The sequence below is a fragment of the Athene cunicularia genome, assembly GCF_003259725.1.
Source record: "Athene cunicularia isolate RWA chromosome 17 unlocalized genomic scaffold, athCun1 chr17_part1, whole genome shotgun sequence".
Lineage (NCBI taxonomy): Eukaryota > Metazoa > Chordata > Aves > Strigiformes > Strigidae > Athene > Athene cunicularia.
Genome location: NW_020799122.1, coordinates 11,128,755 through 11,152,963, shown reverse-complemented (window position 1 = coordinate 11,152,963; position 24,209 = coordinate 11,128,755). Strand labels below are relative to the sequence as shown.

The following is a 24,209-nucleotide window of genomic DNA, read 5'->3' as shown; positions in this document are numbered from 1 at the left end:
CGATTGTTTCCCCTTTGCCTTGAATGAAGGGGTATTTTGTTTATTAAAAAGTCATGCTGTTAATAAGGATCTTCTCATAGCCAAAAATAACTGAGGCCACAATTGTTTCCTCTGTGCTTCCTTATCTGCGCTGGAGGACTCACAAGGAGAGCTGCAGCCGGACCAGATGCAGTTCCGTGCTAAAAATATGCCTTGGAGCAAGCAGCAATGAGACGTCACAAGAGCAGCAAAGGGCATTAGCAAAGTGCTCAGACATGCAGAAGCAACAGACCACACTTCAAGAGCATCTCCAGATGTTTGCTATAGATGTCAGGCCCAGGGTGGTGTGTCTATGGAGAAAAGCCCCCTTTGCCCCCTTTGATCTAGGGGCAGACACCCCCCCCAGGTAGCACATTTCTGATCCACTGAGGGTGGCCACCAAACGTTTCCCTTGTGAAGGCCGCAGAGGGCACAGAGCGGAGGGTGGGCACGGACAGGCACCGCAGGGCTCTCTACCAGGGAGTCACCAAGAGGGGCTGGGATCAGTGTGGGCTCCCCCAGAGCATGGTGTTTAGCTGTCCCTGGGGCGAGGTCTCATGTTTCAGGGTTTGTTCAGAGTCCCCTCAGATGGGGAGGACAGCCAAAGGAAACCAAGGTACATGGTAAGGGCAGGCTCCAGCCAGGCAGGCTGCAGCACTTTGGTTTGGTTGGCTATCCCAGGGCTCTCAGACAAAACGTTTGTGCCCTCCAAATAACCCAAATGTGGGGTTTTTTTTCTGGTCAGATGCAGGATGGGCCCTTGGAGGCCAAAGTGGCCATGTAGGACACACGGGCACTCTCCTTGTAACCACCTCCTCCTTCCACCACAGCACCCCAATCTTGGGGACCTCTCCCCTACCCACAGAGCCTCCTGGCATGAGGACCAGCATTTCCTTACCAGCAGCCCTCAGCCCTCCCAGCACCAATGGTTGGGGGGGTAGAGTGTGCCAGCCCTGCTCCACTGACATGCTCCATACCTGGCAGGAGGGAGAACAAGGAACCAGGGCAGCATCAGACATGCCCAAGAAAGTCTCAGATGTGCCCGTCACCCCTTCTCCAAGTCCAGGGAGCATCGTACAAATAGTGCACATGACCGTTGTGGCCTCCCATCAACTAAAGTCCTGTGAACCACTTCCCCCACCTTTTCCCAGCAGGTCATTTACACTATTTAACTGTCTATAATTTGAGGTCATCACTTCACGTGGCCAAAAGCCTCTGAGCTGCTCTGAACCCTGGCATTAGAGGGCAGAGGTTGCTCAGGGCATGGTGCTGGTGATGTTCTGCCCAGGTCCATCCCCCAGAAGAGCAAGACATGAACTCTTCATAGCAATCTGGGAAGCCAAGTGTGACTCCCCCTGGCCAGGGCAGCCTTTGATGGGGTCTCCCGACCTCTGCTCTGCAGGGAAAGGGTCTGACTGGGCCTCCATGTCCCACAGCAGACCCAGGGAAGTGGCACATCAGAGCCAGCCTCAGCCCCTTCAGGCAGCCCTGAGTCCAGACACGGCTCCCGTGGTCCTCCCCACCCACTCCCAGCTGCACAGCTGGGACTTTACTGCAGGAGCATTGCATGGGTCAGGGTGGGGGAAACTCTTTGTTAAAGTACACGGCAGCTTTGGAAACACTTTATGTTCCTTTTCCAAGAGCCTGATTTTTGCTTTCTGGCCCAAACACACCACTCATTTTTCTGCAGCAATGAAGATAAACGTCAATAAATCTTCTGCAGTCATTTCACAGGGCCAGGAGTGATCTCAGCCCTGAAGTATTTCAGTATCCTGCAGTCTGTGTTACACCCTAAACCCCCGATCCAGCAAACTTACATGGGTCTGTAGCCTCAAACACACAAGTACCTCCTTTAAGGAGGTGCACAGTCCCTCTGAACTCAATGATACCTCTGTGCTCAAGTGTTTTACTGGATCAGCTCCTAAGTAAGCAGCCTGTGTGCAGCAGAAAGCAGTGCCAGTGCCAAAGTCCCTTTTGCAACCCTCACAGGACCGCTCCTGGGGACCCAGGTGTTCTGCTGCATTTTGCTCCTTGCAGTTGTCATCAGCCAGCGCACAGCAGGGTGGGACCCAGTCTTTGTATCCTCTCATGTGGGTGCCTGTTCGTTTAGCAAGTGAAGGCACATAAGTTCTCTTCTTGCCCCTTTAACAAACACACTAAGAGCTTTGGAAGGGGGGTGACTCTGTCCTCCTCTGCATGTTTCCACCAAATGGCCAGTCCTCTGGAGATACAAACACCTTTTTCAACTGGATAGACAGGTACAAATGTGTGGAAACCATGCTTTCCAGGATGCAACAGGCCTAGCTGCTGAACAGTTACCAGCTGGTGGTATTTTTCCAACACCTTTCAATGGTACCACAGCACAGGGAGCAACGCATGACCCTGGCGTGTCCTGCTGTTCTTGCCTGCTCTGGCTTCTCCCTTCTGCATCTTGCAACAAGGCGGATTTTCCCCTGGCATCCAGCCCAAGGCATCTTTTGCTACTCAGTGTATGCCTGCAGGACTTGTCCTAATGCTGGGATGACTGCACTGCTCTACACGAGCTATCTGCCCCAAGAAAACAGAGAGAGAACAGAGCAGTCAGCTTGGCTCTACAACAGAGCTGTGGGCAGAGAGGGCATCTCTGAAGATGCTGTTTTAAGGAATAAGTAATCGAGTCAGTTTGCTGGCCTGAGCTGAATCATGCTAGCACTAATGCAGCACACATGGGAGGCTGGAGCTGGAAATGGGGGTACCAGTCTGCAGCAGATGGCACACACCAGCTCTGCCCAGCCAGATAACTCCACATTCCTCACCCTGCTCAGGGAAGCTGACTTGTTCCCCTCATGAAGATGCAAATGTTGGATTTGTTTACAAAATTCTGGGGGAAGGGACCATTACTCTGCAGTTTCCAGGTTCTAATCAAGCCTAAAGACAGCAAATACTGCTCTGCTCCAGACACATGGGAGCCAATTTCTGCTGGCCAGGACAGGTGACACCAACCCATGGTGTAGTGGTCCATTCCCCCTGAAGAGGAACAATGTGCATGTTTCATTCACCAGTTTTACATCTCCAAACTCCCTTCCTTCCCTCTGCTCCTCCTGGGTGAGGACAACCTCCATAGTGCTTAAACTGCCAGGGGGAGCCCATTCCCTGCCATGAACTGCAGGGTCTGCAGTGCCATAGCCTTGTTTCCCATCATTATTTCAGTCTGTTCAGCATAAGTGTGGGGTGGTCCTTGCTAAATGACTTGACCTTGCATAGTATCCATGAAAATAGACTGTTTCAAACCATCCCAGGGAAGGCTTTGTCACAGCTGTTATCAGAAAATGAGGTTAAAAATTCCTCAGCTCCCAGAGTTGGTGCCAGGTCACGGCTCTTATCTTCTGCAGTCTCTGCAGAAGAAGGGAACATCCAGTGTGTTCAGGAGAAATGCAGAATTAATTGTCCTGGCTAGTTCCAGTGAATCCTCATGAGCTGGGATGGAGCCCAAAGAAATTGAGGGTATTTTTTTTCCATCCCCTGAGTTTCCTGTGTTAAAAATTTATAATTGTTCCTTTACAGTGGATCTACTGCTCCAGGTCAAACACAGGCTTACATCATATATAAACACCTCTTTGAAATGAGCTGCGTATCTGAAAGTGACTGTGAATAATGTTTCTTCCTTCCCAGAAGATATTGTTAGAAGTCTTTTCCTCTGCACCCCTTGCAGTAAATCTGATTTCCAGTCCACGTTGACATAGCTGAAGACCTGTTCTCCACCAGAAATGTTGCTCTTTCAAAGCCAGCATCCCAGGAAACCAACCTGGCCAAGCAGCACTTTCCTCTGGAGCAGCCCCAGCAAGGTAGGATAGGGCAGGCAGGACAGGCAGCTCAGCCCTCTCCTGCCTGCAGCCCTGCTGGGTTATGAAGCACAGAGAGATCCAGCCCAGAGCAACTTTCTCACCTGCTCAACAGAGATTACACATCCCTGTTTGCTCTGGCAAGCCAGGAACCAGCTCCACCTCCCATGGTGGAGGTGTATCTCACAGTACAACCATCCTGGCTGCTGCAGCCCTGAGAAGACAGCCCAGAGCAGTGGGGCTGCTGGAGAGGACTCTATTTGCACGAGAGAGGCAAAGCTTGGCAAGGCCAGCCCTACACTGGCGCCTCACTTGCAGGCCCTGCCATGGGGCAAAGGTGGCCACCTTGCCCCACACATCAGGACTGCCCGCTAGCTCGCATGGGCACCCATGGAGGCACAGGCAGCCCTGCCTGGATGCAGGAGTAAGGCAAGCCCCAGCTTTCACAGCAGCCAGCCCCGGCAGCCGTGGCATGTGCTTTAAATCACTTCCATACTGTTGGGAACTGAAGCAGCCAGGGGAACAGGGCTGTTTTCTCCCCTGCAGACACAGGACCAGGCTTTATTTGGTTCCTGCATGTGCACGATGGCATGTGCTGCTTGCAAGCTTTTTCGGAAAACTGCTGTGAGTCAAGCAACTACAGGGAACTTTCCCACAAGGTCCCAGCCACAAACAGGCCCAAACTCCCAGGGCTATTTCCCAGTCATCTCCCCTGCATGTGCTGGGTTAGCATCAGAGGATGCTCTGGAGCCTTGTGCTGGCCTCTTGCCCAAGCATAATTTTCATTTTGTGCCTAGCTGGATCTTAGCTGCAAAGCTCAAGGTTATTGCTTTTGGAAAGTGCTGCAAAGGGAGCTTCAAGGTCCCAAGAAACGATTGACAAGGGAACCCAAAAGTCTGGTAAAAGTCACTGAGCTGACTGAATGTAATTTCTGGGCAGCAGCTCTGCTGGGGACAGTGTTTGAATCTGGCCGTAGAAGGCCAGCACTATCCCACTCGCTTTGCCTGTACCTCAGTTAGTTACACTGAGTTCAGCTTTTTTCCTGTAAATTCACTTTCCAGAGCCTGGTCCAATCCTTGAGGCAGACAGGGAATCAAATGCAAGGGCCATTTGTTGGCTTTCCACTCTGAAGAGGACCCTGCAGACCAGAGCCCCGTGCTTCGGCAGACACCAAGCCCACAGGTACAGACTGCCTGGAAACAGATGTCAGACAGATGTGGCTGCAGACAGGCAAGGCTCCTCAGCCTGCCAGGGGTTGCTCTGGTAACATTCAAACACAAACCTCACCTCCAAAGGCTTTGAGACTTGCCATCAGCAGAATATGAGAAAACAATGTGATGAAGTCTCCACCCTGCAGAAACCCCCTGGAAGCACCACCCTGGCTTGCATTTCCAGAAAAACCCAAGAAACTGAGCAAGGCAGGAGCAGGCTGCAGGAACAGCCCCGGGACAAGAAGTCCGTGGACTGCAGTAGTGGTATGAGGGAGAACAGAGACAGCAGCACCCCCAGCAGCAAGTGGAAGGTGAAGAGAGAACAGATGGAGGTATGGTGGTAGAAGCAGGCTATTACCAGACATGGGCTCAGGTCTCACTTGGGCTAATGGATCTAAGTGGGAATGGCTCTGGAGCCATGTCTGCACCGCGGCACAGCTTACAGCATTGCCATGTCCTGCTGCTTCACTGATGTTTGGAAAGGGACCTCTGGGATGACACCACATTTGGATCCCAGTCCAGTACAGGTCCAACATGAGGGGGCATCCACAGCACACGTCTCCTGCCCATGCTGCTGGGTCAAATGGCTGAGAGTCACCCGTGTTTGGAGGGTCCCTTCCAGCTGCTCCTCCTGGAGCACAGGTACGTAAGGAGGACATACAGTGCATCCCCTTGCACAGAGCTGGGCCAGCACACTGCAAAACCTTCCCAGTGAGGGCTGCACACAAAATGCTGGAAGTCCCTGGAGCAGGGACCAGAATTCTCCTCTCCTTGCTCTAACCATGAGGCTGCCTCAGACTCTTGGCAGTTTGAGCTGAGAAAGCCTCATTCCCTTTTCTTCCAACCTACCAGCCAAGGTGCTGTTCTGTGCATGGTCCACAAAGCTTCCTTGATCTGTTGAGGACCTGGTCTTCCAAATCCCACCAAGTGCCCCCATGTGCTGATCAGAAGATGCTCCCCTCAGCCATGCCCTGGGAGGAGGTGCTGGCATCAGCATAGCAAACCCTCCTTCAGGATGCACTCACCAGGACACTGTGTCCTCCTGTAGGCTATAAGCAAGCTCAAGAGCTGAGAATCACTCAAGACCACTGACCTTGACCTCAGACCCTGCACCAGCCCAGGCATCACCCCAGTTTATAGCCTGTCATTTTAAGGAGAAAAAAACAGTGCTTTTCCATTGAAGAGTGGTCAGGAGATGACCTCCAGTAAGATTCACTTGAGAGTTATCAGCATCCTCGCTGGAAGCCTGGTGCAAGTCCTTGTCCTCAGTCCTGGCTGGTGTCCACCCTGCAGGCACCACCACGTTGGTCTGGCCGTGGTTTTGCTGAAGGTCTTCAGCAGGTCAAAGGACACTTCTGTGTCCTGACCCAGCACCTGGCCATGTGGCAGGATGCAGTGCAAGAGAGGCTTCTGGTGCTGAATCACCCCATGAACCTGGGCATGCCACACCACTTGTGACTCATCCCACAGTGTCACCAGGTAGGACCTGATAGGACTGCCACTCCCTTCCCCACCTAGCTCTGGGTGATATCAGCTATGCCTCATGCCAATACTGACCTGTGCTTTCTTCCACTTTTGGCAGAATCCTGCTGCAGGCCAGCCTCCCCAAGGACACAGTCAAAGGATGGAAAGGGTTAGGGCGTTTAGAGTGTTGTCACCCTTAATCATGTCCAGGAGAAACCTCATCACCTGGGGACAGGAGGGCAGGAGTTGTTTCAGCAGGTTCAGCCCTTCACCCTCACGCATTCCTGTCACTGCTGTTTTCCCCCACCCACACAGCAGCCTGCGGCAGTGCCATTGCAGGAGCAGAAGCAACCCAAGGACTGCAAAAATGAGATTGTGTAAAATGAACACAGTCCTGGTGGCAGGAGATGGGCTGGAAGGCAGGAGCGATGCAGGCGGGGAAATGACTAAAACAGGAGCTGGGGCGATTTCTAAGAAACACACTGCAATGGACTGGATCCAGTCCCAAACTAGAAACTGCTCCCAGGAGGACCATGGCTGCTTCAGAAGGGTCAGGGCATGAATGGAGGGGTAGGGGAAGCATGTCCTCACGCCAGCTGAGTTTGTGTGGCCAACAGAGCCACCCAGATCTCCTTGTCCCCACGGCCACCCTCAAAAGGGAGGCAGCTGTGCTGAAAATAACCGCCCCTACTCTCTCCACAGCTGGCTTCTACCCCTTACATAGAGAAATATAACCATCAGAGAAGTGAAATCACCAGAATCTGCTCCTACAGGCCCTCAGCGAGCCCTCCAGACCTTGGCCACGGTGCACCCCAGGAGCAGCTCCAGCCCATGTTCTCCCAAAGACCTTGGCTGGAGGACAAGGCATGGGTGGCCCACACAAAACCTGCTCGCAGAGGACATGTGTTCAAGGCCTCAGCACTGGCTGTGATGAGACCTCTGGGTTTGTATGACGCAGGCTTGAGAATGTCCAAACTCATCACACTGGTCCACCAGGGAAGGGCCAGGTGCAAAACCCTGCTGGTTCCCATGAAGCAGGATAGTGGCACGTGACACAACACAGCCCGCAGGCAGGTCTGTCCTTTGCTTTCACCTCAAAACCCACCATGACAACACATCACACCTATAAGTACCTTGGTCAGCCTGGGACAAAGCCACATCTCTCCATACCACCTCCCAGCAATTTTTCAAGTTTCCCCAGCATTTGGAGCAGGTATGTCCATTCCTGCCCACACGATGGGTTAGCAGTTAGTTAGAATCACCAGGGTTAGCATAAAGTGGTGGAAAAGGGGACGTATAAACCCTCAAAATTAAATGAAACCAGCACCTGCAGAAAACTCAGCAATTTCATTCTCTGGAGAGCTGCACCCTTCATTTTGAAGGCCTGGGGGGGACAACACTTGGCCCTAACTCCTCCACCCAAGGACCATGCCTCCCCTAAAGGTTGCACTGTGCCAAGCTGCCCTTCCATCTCACGAGAGTCTGTGGGATGGAGGACAGGATGAGCTGAGACGGGATGGAGAGTGAGCGCCAATACGGCTGCAGAAGCAGGAGGCAGCAACACGGTGAAATGCGCCAGCACTGTGATTGATGTCAGCCTGGACTGGCCCTGACTCCCAGCGCTGCTGATAACAGCCACATCTGGTTGCAAAAGCGCTGGCAGAGCTCACTCCTTTCATAGGAAATCAGAGCCATGCTCTGGAGCTGCTGCGACCCCAAACCAGGGCATCGTCTCCAAGGAGTTCAGCAGAGGCCAGTCTTGACTCTGCATTTTTGGAGGATTTATGTAGTTTAATTAAAAATGAGTCTAAAATAGCCCCCCCCATAAATGTACCTGTGCCTGTGCAAGAGCAGGCAGCAGGGCCAGCCCCGGAGGAGAGGGTCAAGGCTTGAGCCATCCCCTGCTCAGTATGTGGGGGTCCCACACAGAGAGGTCAGGAGTGGGGTGAGAGCAGAGCCCAGACACATTTGCTGCCACTCTGGAATGAGGCTACAGGTCAATGGGAAAGCCCCCCAAAGCCCCTGAAATGCTACAGGCAGCTGCAGGCAGGGCTCCCCCAGCCCTTCACAGTGGATCCGTGCAGCGAGACATGCTCAGAGCAGTACTCGGATGGAGCAGCAAAGCAGAAGAAAGCTCTGCCCACCAGGCACATCTCCAGAAGACTGCAGACCTGTGCCACTGTGAAAAGGGCATTTCCCAGAGGTTCAGTGGAAGGCAGAAAGGCACTTTCACCATCCATCAGCGGGATGACCCTCTCTGTCCTCTTCCCTCCTCTCTCAGGGAGGTATCTCGACACAAATCCTGGTAACCCCACTGCAGAGAGGACCTTTGTAGCCACCCACTTTGGCTCTGCCCACTGATCCAATGCCCGGAGGTGGGTGCATGCCCCCTCCCAGCCTTGCAGCCCCTGGGCTTGCAGGTCAATTCTTTGCAGAGGAAGGAGGTTAGGAAAAGAATTGTGAAAAATGTGTTTTAAAATGCAACGAACAACTATTTGAGGGATTTCAGATGAATGAATGCTGTGACTGTTTGTTTTCCTGATCTGGAACATGCAGATCTTCAGCACTCCCATGTCCAAACAAATTAGTCTGGGAATAGCTGGCTTAGCCAAGGGCTGTATGTGGTAAAACGGGTTGGAGCCCAGCAAATAGCCCACACCCAAGTGCAGCCCCCAGGATGCTTAACACCCCGGTCAAGGCTCAGGCACTGCCATGTCCTGCTGCCAGCCCCACAGACAAAGAAGTTAAAAGCTGCTGGGTTACACTGACAAGCCCAGCCAGCCAGCGTTTGCCATCCTCGTGCTGCATTTGATTTATGCCAGCCTTTGAAGATAACTGTCCTGGGGTGGCCCCTCACAAGAACTGCCACAGTGAAGATTTTCAACCCAGCACAGGGATCTGCAGCACGTCAGGCAGGCTGGATGGTGAGATGGGAATGAGTGATTCTCCCAGGGCTTTATTTCCATTAACAACTGCAGTTATTTTAGGAGCTCGGCACAATGGGGAGTGAATTTGCAGGGGCTAGTCTGGTCCAGGAAAAAAGTAGATATATTTTTCTTTTAAAAAAATACAACAATGCTGTAGCTTGATTGGAAAAAGACTGGGTTTTGTTTTTTTGTTTTTCCTTAGCTGGCCATTCTTCTGACACTCTGGAGCATTTTAAGGTTTTTCCAGAAAATGAGGAGCAGCAGCTCTGCCAGGAGCAGTTAGTGAGCCGCCAGAGCTAAAAGTGGCAGAAGCACCAAAGGTTTCCAAAAGCCACAGCTGGAAATACCCGAGTGCAGCGCCACAGAAAAGAGCACGGGAAGCAGAGTGGAGTTCTGCCTTCTCCAACCCAGGGGTTTCCACTGCTGTGTCCTCACACTGGAGGAGTCTGACACTTATTAATGACTCTGTGCAGCCATGGAAAAGTGGGGAACAGGAGGAGGATGGTCTCAGAGCAGAACAAATGGGGTGCCTAACAACAGAGGGCTTCAAATTTAGGGTGCTTGGGGGAAGTGCTGGGGATGGAGATTGGCTTCAGACCAGGACGCAGGCACTTGTTTTTTGCTGAGCCCCACTCAGCCATCATCAAAGGCAAACCTCTGCAGAGTTTGTGGCATATGCCCAGCAGCGTCCCTGGCCAGTCTGGATGTGGCTGCCAGATGCAAGGCCATGTTGGGAGGGCTTGCAGCATTGCCAGCATGAGAATTCCCACATCTCGCATGGTGAGACCTTCACCAGCTCTTTTATCATGGGTGGCTTAGAGGCTCAGAGCCCACGTGTGTGGGCAGAGATGGAAGAGGAGGAGGGCAGGGTCAACAGGATGTGCTGGTCAGGGTGAGGAGGACCAGGGACGAGGAAGAGGAGGAGAAATGCCAGGGACCATATGGCAGCCAGAGCCTTTCTGCAGAGTAGCCAGAGACAGACAAGGATGAAGACACTGCAGAGCCAGGCTGTGGGAAGAAGCCTCAAAGATGAGGAGTGGAGAGAAAGAACTGGGAGCAGACCAGAATGGAGGACAAGAATAAGGATCTGGACAAGGAGATCAAGGCTGTCCCAAAGCCTCCTGGCCAAGTCTGCCCCACTGCCATGTGTTTTGGGACCACCTCTACACGTGGATACCCTGCCAGTAGAGCATCTCTTCTGCACATGCCACTAACACAGAGGGAACAGCCCCTTTCTGCCCCCTAGTCTGGAGGCTTAAACATGGGGAGGCCTACGTGATGCCACATGGACAACTGCCCACATGCCCTTGAAAACCAACAGCAAGGATATTGCTGGGGGGAGAAAAAAAAAGTGCTTTAAAATGACTCCTCAGGAATGTGATGTCAGGCAGGGAGCAAATACAAAGCTGCAGAATAAAGATCGCCCATCTGGTCCCAGTCCAGCTCTGAGGTGGGGACTGTCTCAGCTGGGTGCATGATGTGGGAAAGGGTTATTTTTCAGAGGACCCCTTTGGGATCAGCTCCCTGGGGACTGAGACAGTTGGTGGACCCAGGGTAAGCAAGGCAACTCCTGGCATGTAGCACCTTCCATGGGGACATAAGCTGGGGGAACCTCCCACTTGTGTGTACAGCCAAGACCTGGACACTGAGCAGGAAAACCTTTGACTTTCAGGTCTCTGTGTCTCCGCTCCCTGCCTCTAAACCAGGGGGGGAAACTCCTCAGTGCTTAGCCCTCTGCCCAACATCCAACCACAGTTCAACCCCCGGGCTCAGCACTCACCCACTATAAGCAATAGGTTTGGAGGAGGAGTTGTGCAGATGGATGCTGCAGAACAGCATCAGGCAACAGGGACCTGCCTCACACAGGAAAGACCAGGAGCTGCTCCACGCAGTGGATGCTGGAGGGCCCCACATGGGATGAGTTTGATCAACCTCTGCCCTGATGCCTGGGGATGGAGCAATCATGCCAAGGACTGGCATGTCCTATGGAGGTCTGTGTCACCAGCATGTTTGCTTCAACCCCTTTCCACCTACCTGGTCATGACTACGTAAGCATCCACCGAAGCTCCTGTTTCCATCTCCTAGGTGCTTGAGTATGAAGCAGCAGGACTGGCCAAGCCATACCAGTAGGAAACAGTGACCCATTGAACAAATTCCACACTCCTCCATACCACACCCGAGCAGCCATGTTTCTGAGCCTATGACAGCCATGGAAGGAGTCGCAGGAATTGCATTGCTTCTCAATCCACGGGGGAAAGAACAGCCTCAGAGCCCAGCCTGCTCCGGGGTGGGTGCAGTGGTGTGATTCCCAGCTCAACCAAACACCTCCAAGCAGATCTGCAACAGTATTTCCTTCTCATTTTCACCTCTCTGGCTAAGAGGAAGCACATCTTTGGCCCTTTCCCTATCTCTATGGTCGCCAGCCCACATCTGCCTGCTGCAATCCAGGCTTGAACCTCACCCAGCCCTGTCCCCACCACTGGGTCCCACTGCCTCCTGCAGCATCACTTCCAGTGAGATGTTACAGCAAGAGTTGGTCCCATGAATCTACTCAGGGAAGTCCTGAAAATTATTTGCACAGGCAGGCTGAGCCCAGGTGTGAGAAGGCCCATGCAGAGAGCCTCAGCCCGAGAAACACAGCACAGAGGATTTCAAGCCAAGAAGTAAGAGCCATATTCAATGGGTTCAAAAATCCAGGTGAAGAAACAAAAGCATGTGGGGGACATAGGACCCTGAGGGTAAAAAAATATGTGAATCTCACAAACCTGTCTTTTCTCAGCCATCCCCAGAAACAGAGGACATGAACAGCACAAGAGGACAAACCCAGAAAACAGACCAACCAAACTAGAGCTTGGAAAATATGTACAGTGTCTGACCCCCGCCGCAGCGTTCAGGCCAGCTGACCGGCAACATGATCACCTCCACAGACCTGTGTGGCCAATAACACAGGCAGAAAAGTATCTTCCCACCTTCCATGGAAGACTCTGCCTCTCCAGACCCAGAAGAACTGGAAGTTCTTGTCCTGGTTTGTGGGGACAATGCAGCATGCCGAGACACCAGTCTCTTCTTCTTACACAGGTGCCTGTGGAGGAGAGTAAATAACTCTCGTGGGGTCTGTGTCTCTCAGCAGATCACAGAGGTCTCTGGTTGACCAGCTCAGATGGAGACCTGCATGTCTGAATGAGGAGCCAGCAAGGGCTGCTACATTTCCCAGCAAACTTCCATCCCTCTAAAACGCTCCTCTGCAGAGGGGCCAGTGCCCTTGAAGCCTTTTCAGCTGCAGTGATGGACCAGCAGGTCCAAGCTGAGACTCCTCTGAATCTTCAAGTGGTGGCCCTAAAGCTGCTCCTCAGGCTCCTCTCTGGTAGGAGAGAAAGAGGACAGAAAGGATTTCCTCCTGTGAGATCAGTCTGCAGCTGCACTCAGAGCCCCCATGTGAGGGGGGTCTGTGAGACTGTGCATCCCAAAACCACCCACATGGACCCAGAACATTGTCCAACCTGCTGTGAACAGCCTGGCTGCATCTCAGCTGGTGGAAAGCACATGCAGAGTGGTGGTGAGCACTCCTAGGAAATAATTTCCCTGACATGTGGGCACCTGGCAGCAAATGAGTGCAGGCACAGCAGAAACCACTACGCTCACTGCTGGAGTCAATTCCTGGGCTGTAATGAAGCTGCAGTAATGAGTGTGTCCATAATTCTCATCTAATTAATGCTGTGCCAGTGCTTTGAGACTACTATTTTATGGTTTAGCCATAAAAGTTGACACTATGTTAAAACGTGATTTGCAAGGACTCCCATCCTACTTCCTTCCTCTCTACTTGTTTTAGAAAATGAATGATTGTCTGTATTAACTTATCAGACTTCCTACCCGTAACAACACTTTATTTACCTGAAAAATCATCTAGTTAATTAAGTCAATTGTTTGCATTCAAATGACAGTTTAAATGAAACATGTTGGGCAATAGCTGCAAGAGTCATCCAGTAGCCCCATCGCATGTCTGATCCCTGCACAGTTATCAGGTTGCTGCTCAGACATTGGGTGGTTGGCATGTTTGTGGCACCAAAAAAAATTCTAAAAATTAGTTCTGGAAAACCCAATAATCTGGAGATTAAAATTGTATAGTCACATCATTTAGGGAGATGAGCTTGCCCAATCAGGGGACAGGGCAACTGCAGACAGCAGAGATGTCACCCTGAGCTCTACGTCATCGCCCCACAGCCCAACCCAGCCCAATTTCTGGCACTCAGGTCTCTTTTACCCAGAATAAAACAGATTCAGAGCTGGACAGAGGGCAAAAGGAAGGAGCTCTTCTTGCCGCTCAAATACTGACACAGTAAGTCCATCCCCAAGCCATGGAAATTAATTTTTTTCTTGTACAAAAACACAGGACTCATCTCCACTGCTCCTGTGAGGAATTTAATCTGCTGCACCTCTGCTCCACATCTCCCATGGGCTCAGTGTCTGTGTCCTGGAAGACATTGCCCACGTCCACCAGCCAAACAAGGGGCAGACTCCTTGGTGTGCCAGGGGTGCATCCCTGGGGCTCTCCAGTCCAACTCTCCCTCAGACCAGGAATATCACCAGCACCTGATTAGGTCAGTCGTAACTTTGTCTGACCAAGTCTTGACCACTTCCAACAATGGAGACCCTCTACTTTTCTGGGGGCCTGTTTTTCTACTGTATCAGCCTTACAAGGAAAATATTTTTCCTGTTGTCCGGGCTGAAGGTCTGAAAGTTGTCACATATTGTGGCTGTTGCCCCTTATTTTGTCACTGGTGCTACCAAGAAGAGTTTGGCTCCATCATCTTTGTAGCTGTCCTTCCCAAAGCTGTAGGATGCTGTTAGAACTCCATCCCTCTTCACTATCCTGTGCCTGAGGTCCGTGACCACCTCAGTAGCCTCTGCAGGACTCCCTCCAATTTCTCCACATCCTTGAGCTGGTTGGAGGGAACAAGGTACGAAAGCAGATGCACTCATCCAAATAGCTAGTGTCAAGCCTGGGAGCTACATCAAAGAGCAGAGTGATGTTTGTTCAGCTTTGCAGATTGGCTTTCAGCATGTGAGCCCATTTGCTGCCAAGCTGTAGATTTGCCCTGGACCAGGAGGTTTGTCTGGCACTCTGTGACCAGTCACTGCTGTCCCCAGTCCCATGAGCAGGAGGTTTCACCCACTTGTCTTTGTATAGAAACACTGTGATCATATTAAGGAAAACAGGGCTGCTACACTGATGAATTGACGCAAGGGCTGGGTGGAACTTTCCATGAGAAACACGTGTCTGAAATAATTGCCCCATTAGTTCAGGAAGGGACAAGAAATTACTTGCAAATGGCTCCTATTCAAACACCCAGTCCCCAGTCCCTACCTGATCCTGCTTGGCTCTTCTCCCTCTCCCCCACGTCTTCGCTCTCTGCCAAGGGATGAAGACAAAGGATGAGGGGGGGTCCCAGATTTTTCCAAGGTGAGAATCCACTTCATTACCCCTGTCTCTGCCTGTGCCCTGTGCACAGCTCAGTGGTACCCAAAGCAGGCTGGGGGATGATGCTGGTGGGTCACTCTGGGGACAAGGTCCTCCTCATCCTCACCCTGTGTCACTGCCCTGCAGGTCTGCTCAGCAACCTTTTCTTCAGCCTTCCCCAGCGCCTCAAGTCTGGCCAAGAGCTGGCATTATTTGCCTTCCTTCCCCAGCACCAGGGAATGTGTGAGCTGTATGAGCTGAGTGAAAATGACCTAATGCAGAGAAGAATAAGAAAATGAGGAATGAGAGGGTCATAACAATGCTTCCCGAATAAGTTAGCAGCACCCAGGGGACTCTTTCCACCGCTGGATTTCCTGTCCTGGCAGCAACCTAGCTGAGCATATTTTATTTCCTTGACAGACAGCATGTGAGTCTGCCTATTTTTATTTTTACTTCAGAAGTGTTTTATTTTCTCCTTCTTTGTTCCCTTGGATTGTTTAGGAATGACACTGCTAATGCCAGCCACAGAGGTTGGTGGCACTTGTCCCTACAGTCTGAAGGACATCACTGTTTGTAGCTGCCGTGGGCGGGATGACACCCCACACAGTGCAGTGCTGAGCTGGGTACCCCCCATCGCAGAACTGCTCCCTATGGCTTTTCTGAGCACAGCCCCACGGTCACCATCTGGAAGGACAAGAGTCCTCAAATACATCTCTGTACCCCCTGGCCCTTATCAAACCCAGTGGAAGCAAAAGTCCCCAAACAAACCCAGACTAACCACGATTTCCATCCCCGCTGTGCAGACGATCAAAGACTGGGTGTTCCCGTGGCGGGTCTCTGGTCCGTTTCTGATCATCTCAGCTACCCAAATAAGAGTTCAGTGTGCTCCTGATAAACCTTACTAAGTTTCTGAGTGGGATTAAGTGACTCGCACAGCAAGTCAGCTGTTTCACCAGGGCAGGGGAATTCTTGTGTCTGCAGTTTCAGTATCTAGCTGTTGAGCTATGTTTAGTCTATGGCTATAAAGTAGCCTTGTTTCTATTCTGAGAATATTTGTCTAATCAGGAGTCCAAGGAATTATTTTGCTCAGTAGAAAGTTATGTTTATTTGGATAAGTTTATACTCCAGGATGGATGCCTTGGAAAAGCCCAATAAAGGCTGTGCATTGCCAGAGTGTCTCAGGGTATGGTGCACACCTGTAAAAAGCACAAACTTTTTATTTTTGCAGAAAAAAGAGAAAGGCTCTACACTCACAGCTTCTAGCCAGCTCTGAAATGAGGCCCCGTTGCAACCTGGGTGCAGCTTGCTGTGAAGAGTTGTACTACCCTGGACACTGCAGATGCTCACCTGCACGCAGGTGAGGACCGGTGCTGGCCAAGGCTGGCCTCACAGGCACAACCCCAGCAGGGGATGCCCATGCTGTTCATTAACCACTCCCAATAACTCTTCATCCAAGAGGTGCCCAGCAGCTTGAACTGTGTTTTCACATAGCAGCTATTTTCAGAACTTCATTTGCTTTTGTAAATCATAGGTGACCCCAGCAACTGTCTCTGGCTGCTGTGTTAGGAAGCTGATGAAATACTGATGTGAGAGACATTTGAAGGGTCAGGGCCCATCACCTGGGACAGGTAAGACTGATTTACCAGCCTCCCCATGTCCTGTTTATTTGGGGTTTGTGAGGAAACCATGAAATTAGACCCAGAACCTTAGGATGTTTTTCCCAGTGGGGTCACAGCATTTTTTGAACCTAACAAAGCATTCAGCACCTTCTGGTGATTATTCTCATTTTCCCTTTCGATTTCTTTCCCTGGGGTGCTTTGCCTCATGGCTGTCTTCAGCCTGGTGAGCTTCGTCCCACAAATGAACCGAGAGCATCTGCACCTCCGTGGACTTTATCCTGTTTGCACATGACAAACACAGCTGAGTTGTGACTACTTGCAACCGAGCAACCACTAATTTTAAGCCCCGAGATAAATCCTTGTTATCTGCCGAGATAAGGTCCGCTACAGCAGCCTCCCATTTCGGAAGGCACCGGTTTCCGCATTGGGAAGTTGCCTTTGGCCGCTGTGTGAAACGGCAGCGTGGCAGCAGCGATGTCCACAGGCAGCTGCCTGAACACACACCTGAGCTTCGGGATGAGCTCGAGACAGCAGTGACTCTCGCTGTCACCACCCTGTGCCACCCACCACCTTCATGGCTTCGGTGGTGGCTGGCTTGGGTGCAGGTAATGGCTTTTTCTCTGCAAAAGACCACTTGTCCCTCCTCAGGGCCATCCCCACCCAGGCGACCCCCCTGTGATTTCAGCATTGCTGCCATGGGAACATCCCCCCAGCTGTCAGCAATAGTTGGTTTGAGGTTGTGTCTCAAATTAGGAATCAGGAATACCTAATTTCCATTTTCATTGCTCAGACTTGTTTCATTGGCATCAACAACTCAGTAATTTCTTCTTTGCATCCCTTGCAGCCTGATTGGATTTTGTCCTGGCTGTCTTATTTTGTGCTAAACAGGACATTTCTGTCTCCCTTCTGCTTGTGTTGTAAGCTCAGTGACCCCATAACAGTCCTAGTAGCTCCTCATCCCCTAACTCCCCCTGCAAAAGGAAGGAGCTGCTTGGAGCAGTGGAGCTCCCAACCACCGCTCCCCCTGAACAAATCCCCTCTGTGAGCTGATGTCCCACCGCCCAGTTCCCATCCAGATGCTCCAAGTTTCTCACACACTTCACTCTGAGGCACAAAGTCTTGGAGACTCAGAGTCACAGCTCCTCTCCTGCAGCACAGAAAGGACAAAGCTGTGGCTTTGGTGTCACTGCAGAGTCATGATAAGACCTGTCCTGCTGCAGAGGGCACTGGTTGTCCCGGGAAAACATGGGACAAGCACCTGGAATGCCATCTCCACCTCCTAGCCCAGCCCTGCCTCCCCTAGAAATCAAGCGCCTCCCAAGCACGTGGGGATGGTGCTTGCAGTGACTCATGCCAACCTGGCAGGTCGGCAATAAATTCTGTTACAGCAATAAGGAAATTTATGCTGCTCACGCAGGGCTATTTCCATTTTCTCCAGGAATTCACCCCAGGTCCCCATTTCTCTGCCTTTTGCATGCACCAGTGCCTCCGTCCCCTGCAGACAGGTTGGTGGTGTTTATTCAAAGCTGCGCACCAGCCTCCCGCGCTGCATGTCCCGCAGGTGCTACAGCCCTTGCTGCCTGCCCTGACATGTGGGCTCAGATAATTCACGTAAGCAAGACAGCTTATGGGCTTGAAACCAGGCCTGGTTATGCAGGTTGGGTGCTCCTGGGCATCACCAACAGCCACAGGAGAGCTTGCTGGACTGGGTGTTTGGGGCAGAGAGAAGGTAACGGCAGGTATTGAGCTGTCTGGTACTCACAAAGCCCCCGAGCGAGTTCCCTGCATGCTCCCCCTGCAAGCCCAGGGGCATGGAGAAGTAGGAGGGCCAACAAAGTGATCCTGTAGTAACAGTTTCCTAACACTGATGGCTTGGGACTGAGTGAGGGGAGGCCAAGAGTATGTGGGTGATGGAAAGATGTGAGGAAAGGGCAAGAAAACCTCTGCTGAGGCCAGATATGAAGGGAAAGCCTCCCAGCTGGGAAAAAGAAGATGAAGGCTCTCAGCAATGCTGGGAGAAAGAGGAGGGGCTGGCCTGAAGGACAGTGGCAGCACTCGCAGGGAGGCTGTACTGACCCACGGGGTCCCAGCAGCTCTGGAGTTGGTGACCAGGTCACAGCTGGGACACCACAGGCCTCGACCCGGGGTGCCAAAAGGATCCTCAGGAGAGCCAGGCAGGCACCCCACAAACCCTGCTGCCTCCAGCCAACCCCCAGGGGGTCCCCTCAGCTCTGCCTCAGTTTCCCCACCTGGCCATAACCTGCTGGCTGTTGAAAGAGGGAAATACAGACAGTTTCCCAGAAGAGATTGTATCTACCAGGGAGAGCTGTGCCCGGGCAGGATTGCTGGGGCAGCCTCACACCTCCATCCCTGGGCATCACCAGCAGCACCTCTGTGCCATGCCGCCCCACTGCCCACCATGGCCCGGTGACACCCGAGCCCTGAGACATCTCTGAGCTATCCAAGGCTGACCACAAGCAGGTGACTGGCACAAGACATTTCAGCTTCCAAATACACCACGAACGGCCTTTACAAAATGCTTTCATCATAACACCAGAGCTGTTGAAGCGCTGCCTTTGCCAGGGGAGGAGCAGCCCTGCCAAGCTGTACAGCTGGGACCTGAAATAGCACTGTTGGGCTTTTTATTGCTTCTTCTGGTGTGTCCCCAGAGGGACCTGGAGTTACACTAGGTCACTTATATTTCTGGGCATTTCCATGTTCAGAGGCTCATGCCTTGCTGTGTTTAAACAGCTAACACAGTCCCTGGGAACAGACTCGTTTTGGGCAAAACTTTCTGTGTTCCTGCGGGGCTACACCCAGGCCTGGCCTCAGGAACATCTGGCAGCTGCTCCATCATAAAAAACAGCTCAAAAATTCATGGAATCAGATTTTCCCATCTTTAGCCATGCAGTAACAGGATTTTATGCTCCTCGGTGTAGCCAGATTCACCCAGTTCTGCCAGTGCTAAGAAACATGCCACGAAGAAAAGGCAGCTACAAGAAATTATATTCTCCTTTTATTTACCTATGACCATGACAAGGTATTTTTGCTAGCTGCAGAGATGCTTCGCACTGTAAACTGGGCACTTGGAGGCAGGCAGTCCGTCCAGCTCTGCCAGGTTCAGCAACAACCCCCGCTTCTCAAAACACAATATTGTTATCCAGAGTAAGGAGAGCATCTGATTCACAGAGCTGCTTTTCTCCATCACCAAACCCTCCGTCGTCAGGGCATGATATATACACCCAGGCTCCCCCAGCGGCCCGCTGCTAGGGAACGTGTTTTGTCAGATAAAACCTGCTAACTTAGAAAATGTACGCACTCGGAAAAAAAAAAAAGGCATCCACTCCACCGGAGAACTCCGCCGCGACACACACAAATATTGCACTTGTAATTTCAGAACAGGAAAGGAAACAAGGATTTCCTATTACACAGCAACGCGTCCAGCTATAGGAGGTCAATAAATAAACCAGGGGTGGGAGCAAGAGGCGGTTGGCTTGCACACCTCCAGAGCAGGGGAAGGACCCGGCTTTCGCTGCTCCCGGGGGGACCTGCCACGAGCAAAGGAAGCGCCGGGCTCCTGCAAGATAGCTGCTTTGGGGGAGCCGGGAGGCATCACCGGCACAGGGAAGCACAGCAGCATCACGGGGCTGGTCCAGTTCAGAAGTCTTTTATCCAGGGACGATGTTCACGTCGGTGCTGTTGTCCCCTTGCCAGAGCCCTGCACAAGGCCTCCTCCTCCTCCTCACCAAGTCGGGATCACTCATCACCTTCCAGCAACACTCGCAGCTCGGGCACATGCTTCACAGTAGTCTTGTGGGAGCTTCCCTCCTGGCTAGTATCCATGCCGAAGTCACCCCGAAGGTGTCGTACCAGCTATGGTGAGATGGGGAGATGGAGCAGTACCAGACTGCTTGGCTTGTTGGTCCCCTCAGCCTCATGCTCGGTGACTTCAGCTGCCCCACACCCGTCTGCTGCAGGAATATGGCTTGGGGGCACAAACGGCAGCAGGAAGGCACGCTCCCGCCGTCCCCCCGGGAAGGCCTCTGCCACCCGATTTCATGTAAACACACAGCTCCCAGCCTCCCCCAAGAGAGTCCTTGGGTCTACAGTGGGGAGCTGCCTTTCTTCTGGTTAATTATGTCTAAGTACAAGTCAGAGCGGAGGAAGCGAGGGTACGAGTCCTTCTCCATGAGCCCATAAATCCTCTTCTGTGCGAGGTCGAAGCAGCTGCGGGTGATGTTCTGCAGGTTCTCCTTGGTGTGCTCTCGTGTGTAGGAGTCCAGGTTGACCTGCAGGCAGAGAGACCAGCGCTGGTGAGCAGCTCCCCAGGCAGCCGCTGTGCCGTGGAGCCACACGCCAGCGTGGCAGCCAGCCCTCACCTCCTTGCAGGACTGAATGGCGATGTACTCAGCGAAGATCTTCTTGGCCTTGGAGACCATCTTGGACTGGGATTTGATCTTCTTGAACTCCTCACAGGCCAGCCAGAACTCCAGGTTCTCCTCGCTGAACTCGGTGCGCAGGAAGGCCCTGAAGGCAGCGAGCCCATCTGTGGGGACAGGGACACATCTCTACTGCCAGCTCGCAGGCAGGGAACAGCCCTATGAGACTCTCAGACCAGCAGCCTTGAAAAGGTGCAATTTAAACTACCTCCCCACAGTGTCCCCTAAAAATCCCTCGTGAGCCCTTGTGCAAAGCAGGCAGCGATGACACTGCGAGGCCAAGCATGGCAACGCAAGCCATCTGTGTGCTGAGTCTGCAGTCCTCAGCCTGACTGCATGAATGGAGAGGCAAGAGGGAGGCTGGGCTTGGAGCAGGGACAGCAAAGGGGAGAGGACCCCCTGGCCACCCCTATGGGGGCCAGGTGTAGGACAGGCTCACGATGTGGGATGCCTCAGCTGTGGTACACGAGAAGGGGAATGGTCTAAAGCAGCTCCTCCTTCATGGACCCACTGCACAGCTCCGAATCGAGCACAGACACACATCACTGCCTTTCCCCCCCCAAGCTGGAGCAGGGTTGCAGCCCCAAGCCATGGCTCTCCCCAGCCCCTATCACAAAATCCCCCCCTGGTCTGGGCAAGAGCATAAGGGGTGCAGGCAAGGAGCAGCCTCATTCCTCTTTGTCTACCCCCAAACACCAGCAGGGATTAAGAGGAAATCCCAGCTTTATCCATGCAGGTGTCTGAATATTCCCCCGGCAGCAAACAATGGTGGAAGAGATGGGCAAACACTTACATTTGTGCAACAGCAGCTTCTCCAGGGAGTCCCCCCACTTGAGAGCTTCCTCAGGAGTGGGCCTGCAGAAGAAGGACAGCACGTTGGCAAAGTGAAGCTGTGAAAGCTGTATTCATTGCCTGCTCCGACACAGCTCGAGCAAAACATTTCCAGCTGATAAAGCAATGCTGTGTGCCCTAGTAGGGCTGGTCCTGGCTCCCACGTTGGCAGCAGCGCTGCCGGAGCATCTGCAGGCAGAGCCAGGCAGCACGGCAGTGGCTCTGATGGAAGGAAACCTCTGCCTTGAAACTGGCAGGAAGAAAATCTGATATATGGAGGTCTGTGCGGGTAGCTGTGCCACTTGGGGTGTCTGAGCAAGCATTGGAAAAGCCTCAGACAAAGCTCAGGAGGCTGCGAGACAGCAGGGATTTCAGCCACACCATTTAAGCAGTCGAATAAGCTGCTGGGCACAAGAGCAGGGAGGGCTCATCTCCGGCTGCTGGAGCATCTCCAGAGCAAAGTGGTTTTCCAAACCGTCCTCCGGCCAGTTAAAAGTTTCACGTACAGGGACTAGGAGAAAGCAGTCATCAGGGAAACTTCCAGCCCAAGGCTGCCATTGTGCTGCCTCCCGAGCACAGACCTCCCACCCGTCTGAGGGGGAATTTTCAGCCAACAAATGTTTTTGATGCTCCTCCAGATACAAACAGTTTGTCCACAGCTGCCCCAAACAGGGTGACCCCAGCCTCCCTGGTGGTGATCCTCAGCCCAGCCACAGCTCATCCCCGAGCCCCCACAGCCCCCGAGCCCCACGCCACCCGCTCACAGCACCTACTTGAGTGATTTGAGCACTTTGTCCAGCTTGCCGGAGGGGTTGGCCCCTGGGGACTCGTTTCGCCGCCGAAAAATCCCTAGCCGGTTCTTCATGTCCTTGGCTCTAGAGGGAAGAGCAAGTTTTAGCAGGCAGGCGAGGGTTTGGGGGGACACCCAGGAGACCCGCCAGCAGCCTCGTCCTGCGCGTCACCCACTGCCCCGTGCCCACCACCTACTCCTTCATGGTGTGCCGGCGCTGCAGGCTGCCGTTGTGGGGTCTCTGCACGCCCAGCAGCATCTCTGCGTGAAACTCCAGCGGCTGGGGCTTGGAAAGGTCGCGGAAAAAGGGCATGGTGTTGGGACGGCCCGTGCAGCGGCTCCCAGCGCGGGCAGACGCTCGGGTGCTGTGACGGCAGCTCCGTGCCGCGCTCCCGCCCGGCGCAGCCCCGCGGAAGTGGGAGGGCTCGGCCCGAGGAGCTTTAACCGCAGCGTGGGGGCAACGGGCCGCGCGTGAGTAAGGGCTGTGTCAGCCCCGCTGCTATTGCAGACGGCTCCGCCGTTGCTGGGGAAACTCGAGGAAAGGTGGAAAAATCATCACCGAGGGCCTTTCAAGAGACGGCAGGGAAAATAATCACGGCGGGGATTTACGAGGGCTATTTATAGAGCGCAGGCATCCCGGGGAAGGCAGCGGGGCCGGCGGCGGGGCTGAGGGGTGTTAGGAGCAGAGCGCGAACAGCGGCGCTTCTCCCTTTCCCCCCTGCGGGGACAGAGCTGGGAGCCCACCCGTGACCCACTGGTGTTTGCACTTCGCCAGTGCCAGTCGGGGGGGGGGGCATGGCCGCGGGGACACCTCCATAAAGGGGTGGTTGGGCCTGGCAGCGTGTGGCACCAAGGGGTGCTGGGGCACAGACACCCCCGGCTGCCACCTGCACGGGTCCCCACTCCCTGGACAGACAGACTGACGTACACGCGGGCACGGGGCTCCAGTTCCCCCAGGAAACTGCCACCAGGACCATGCAGGACAAAGATTTTTGGCAAGTGTCATGGGAAAATGAGACCCCCCCCAGCCCAGCCCCAGCCTGGCTCTGCGAGGGTTTCCCAGGGGCCAAGGCAGGGGAGCAGGAGGTGGAAGAGGTGACGGGCGAGGGCAGGCGCGGACGATGCTGTCCCCTCGTGGCACAGCCCCTGCATGACAACGTGGGACGAGGGGGGCTGGGGACATACAGAGTGGCAGGGGATGCTCATCCTGCACCAAGGCTGACCGTGCCACCAGGGTGGACGAGGCGCCAGGGTGATATGGCCAGGCCACCCCGCAACCCCCCGCAGGTCCCACATCAGCGGGTCTATGCAAGGATGCTCAGAGGAGCCACCTCCGGCTCCTAGGGGCTAGGGACACGAGGGGCAGTGGGATTCAAGGCAAGGGTGTACCCACCTCGGGTGATGCTATCTAAACCCACAGCTCTCTCCAGTCCCAGGAGGGCAAAATACAGAAATCCACAGGGGAATAAAAATAGCTGCAACAACCCCAGGGCTCAGTCCTGCAGGGTGCTGAGCACCCTGAGCCATGGAAGGATTTTAGAGGGCAGTTTCCCCCCCAGTCCCTGGTGCCATCCGTGCCCTTATAGGGGGCACAGACGGTGTCACTGCCTTTGCATCACCTGGGCTGCAGT

At 53.4% G+C, this 24,209-nt stretch overlaps 1 protein-coding gene across 6 annotated transcripts in view; it reads right to left on the bottom strand.

The window, feature by feature from the left end:
- Window positions 1-19,526: 19,526 nt before the first annotated feature.
- The window catches only part of RGS3 (regulator of G protein signaling 3), an 85,760-nt gene continuing 81,077 nt past the window's right edge, over window positions 19,527-24,209 (bottom strand). For 5 of the 6 annotated variants that reach the window (XM_026860531.1, XM_026860533.1, XM_026860527.1 and 2 more), the window contains 4 exons: window positions 22,562-22,663; window positions 21,751-21,812; window positions 20,898-21,064; window positions 19,527-20,807 (listed from right to left, as the gene is read on the bottom strand). In XM_026860531.1, the coding sequence (XP_026716332.1) occupies window positions 20,622-20,807; window positions 20,898-21,064; window positions 21,751-21,812; window positions 22,562-22,663 (517 nt within the window). In that variant the 3' untranslated portion in view covers window positions 19,527-20,621. Of the gene's footprint in view, window positions 20,808-20,897; window positions 21,065-21,750; window positions 21,813-22,561; window positions 22,664-22,775; window positions 23,760-24,209 lie in introns of those variants that run through there. The other variant, XM_026860529.1, reaches the window with a different exon arrangement.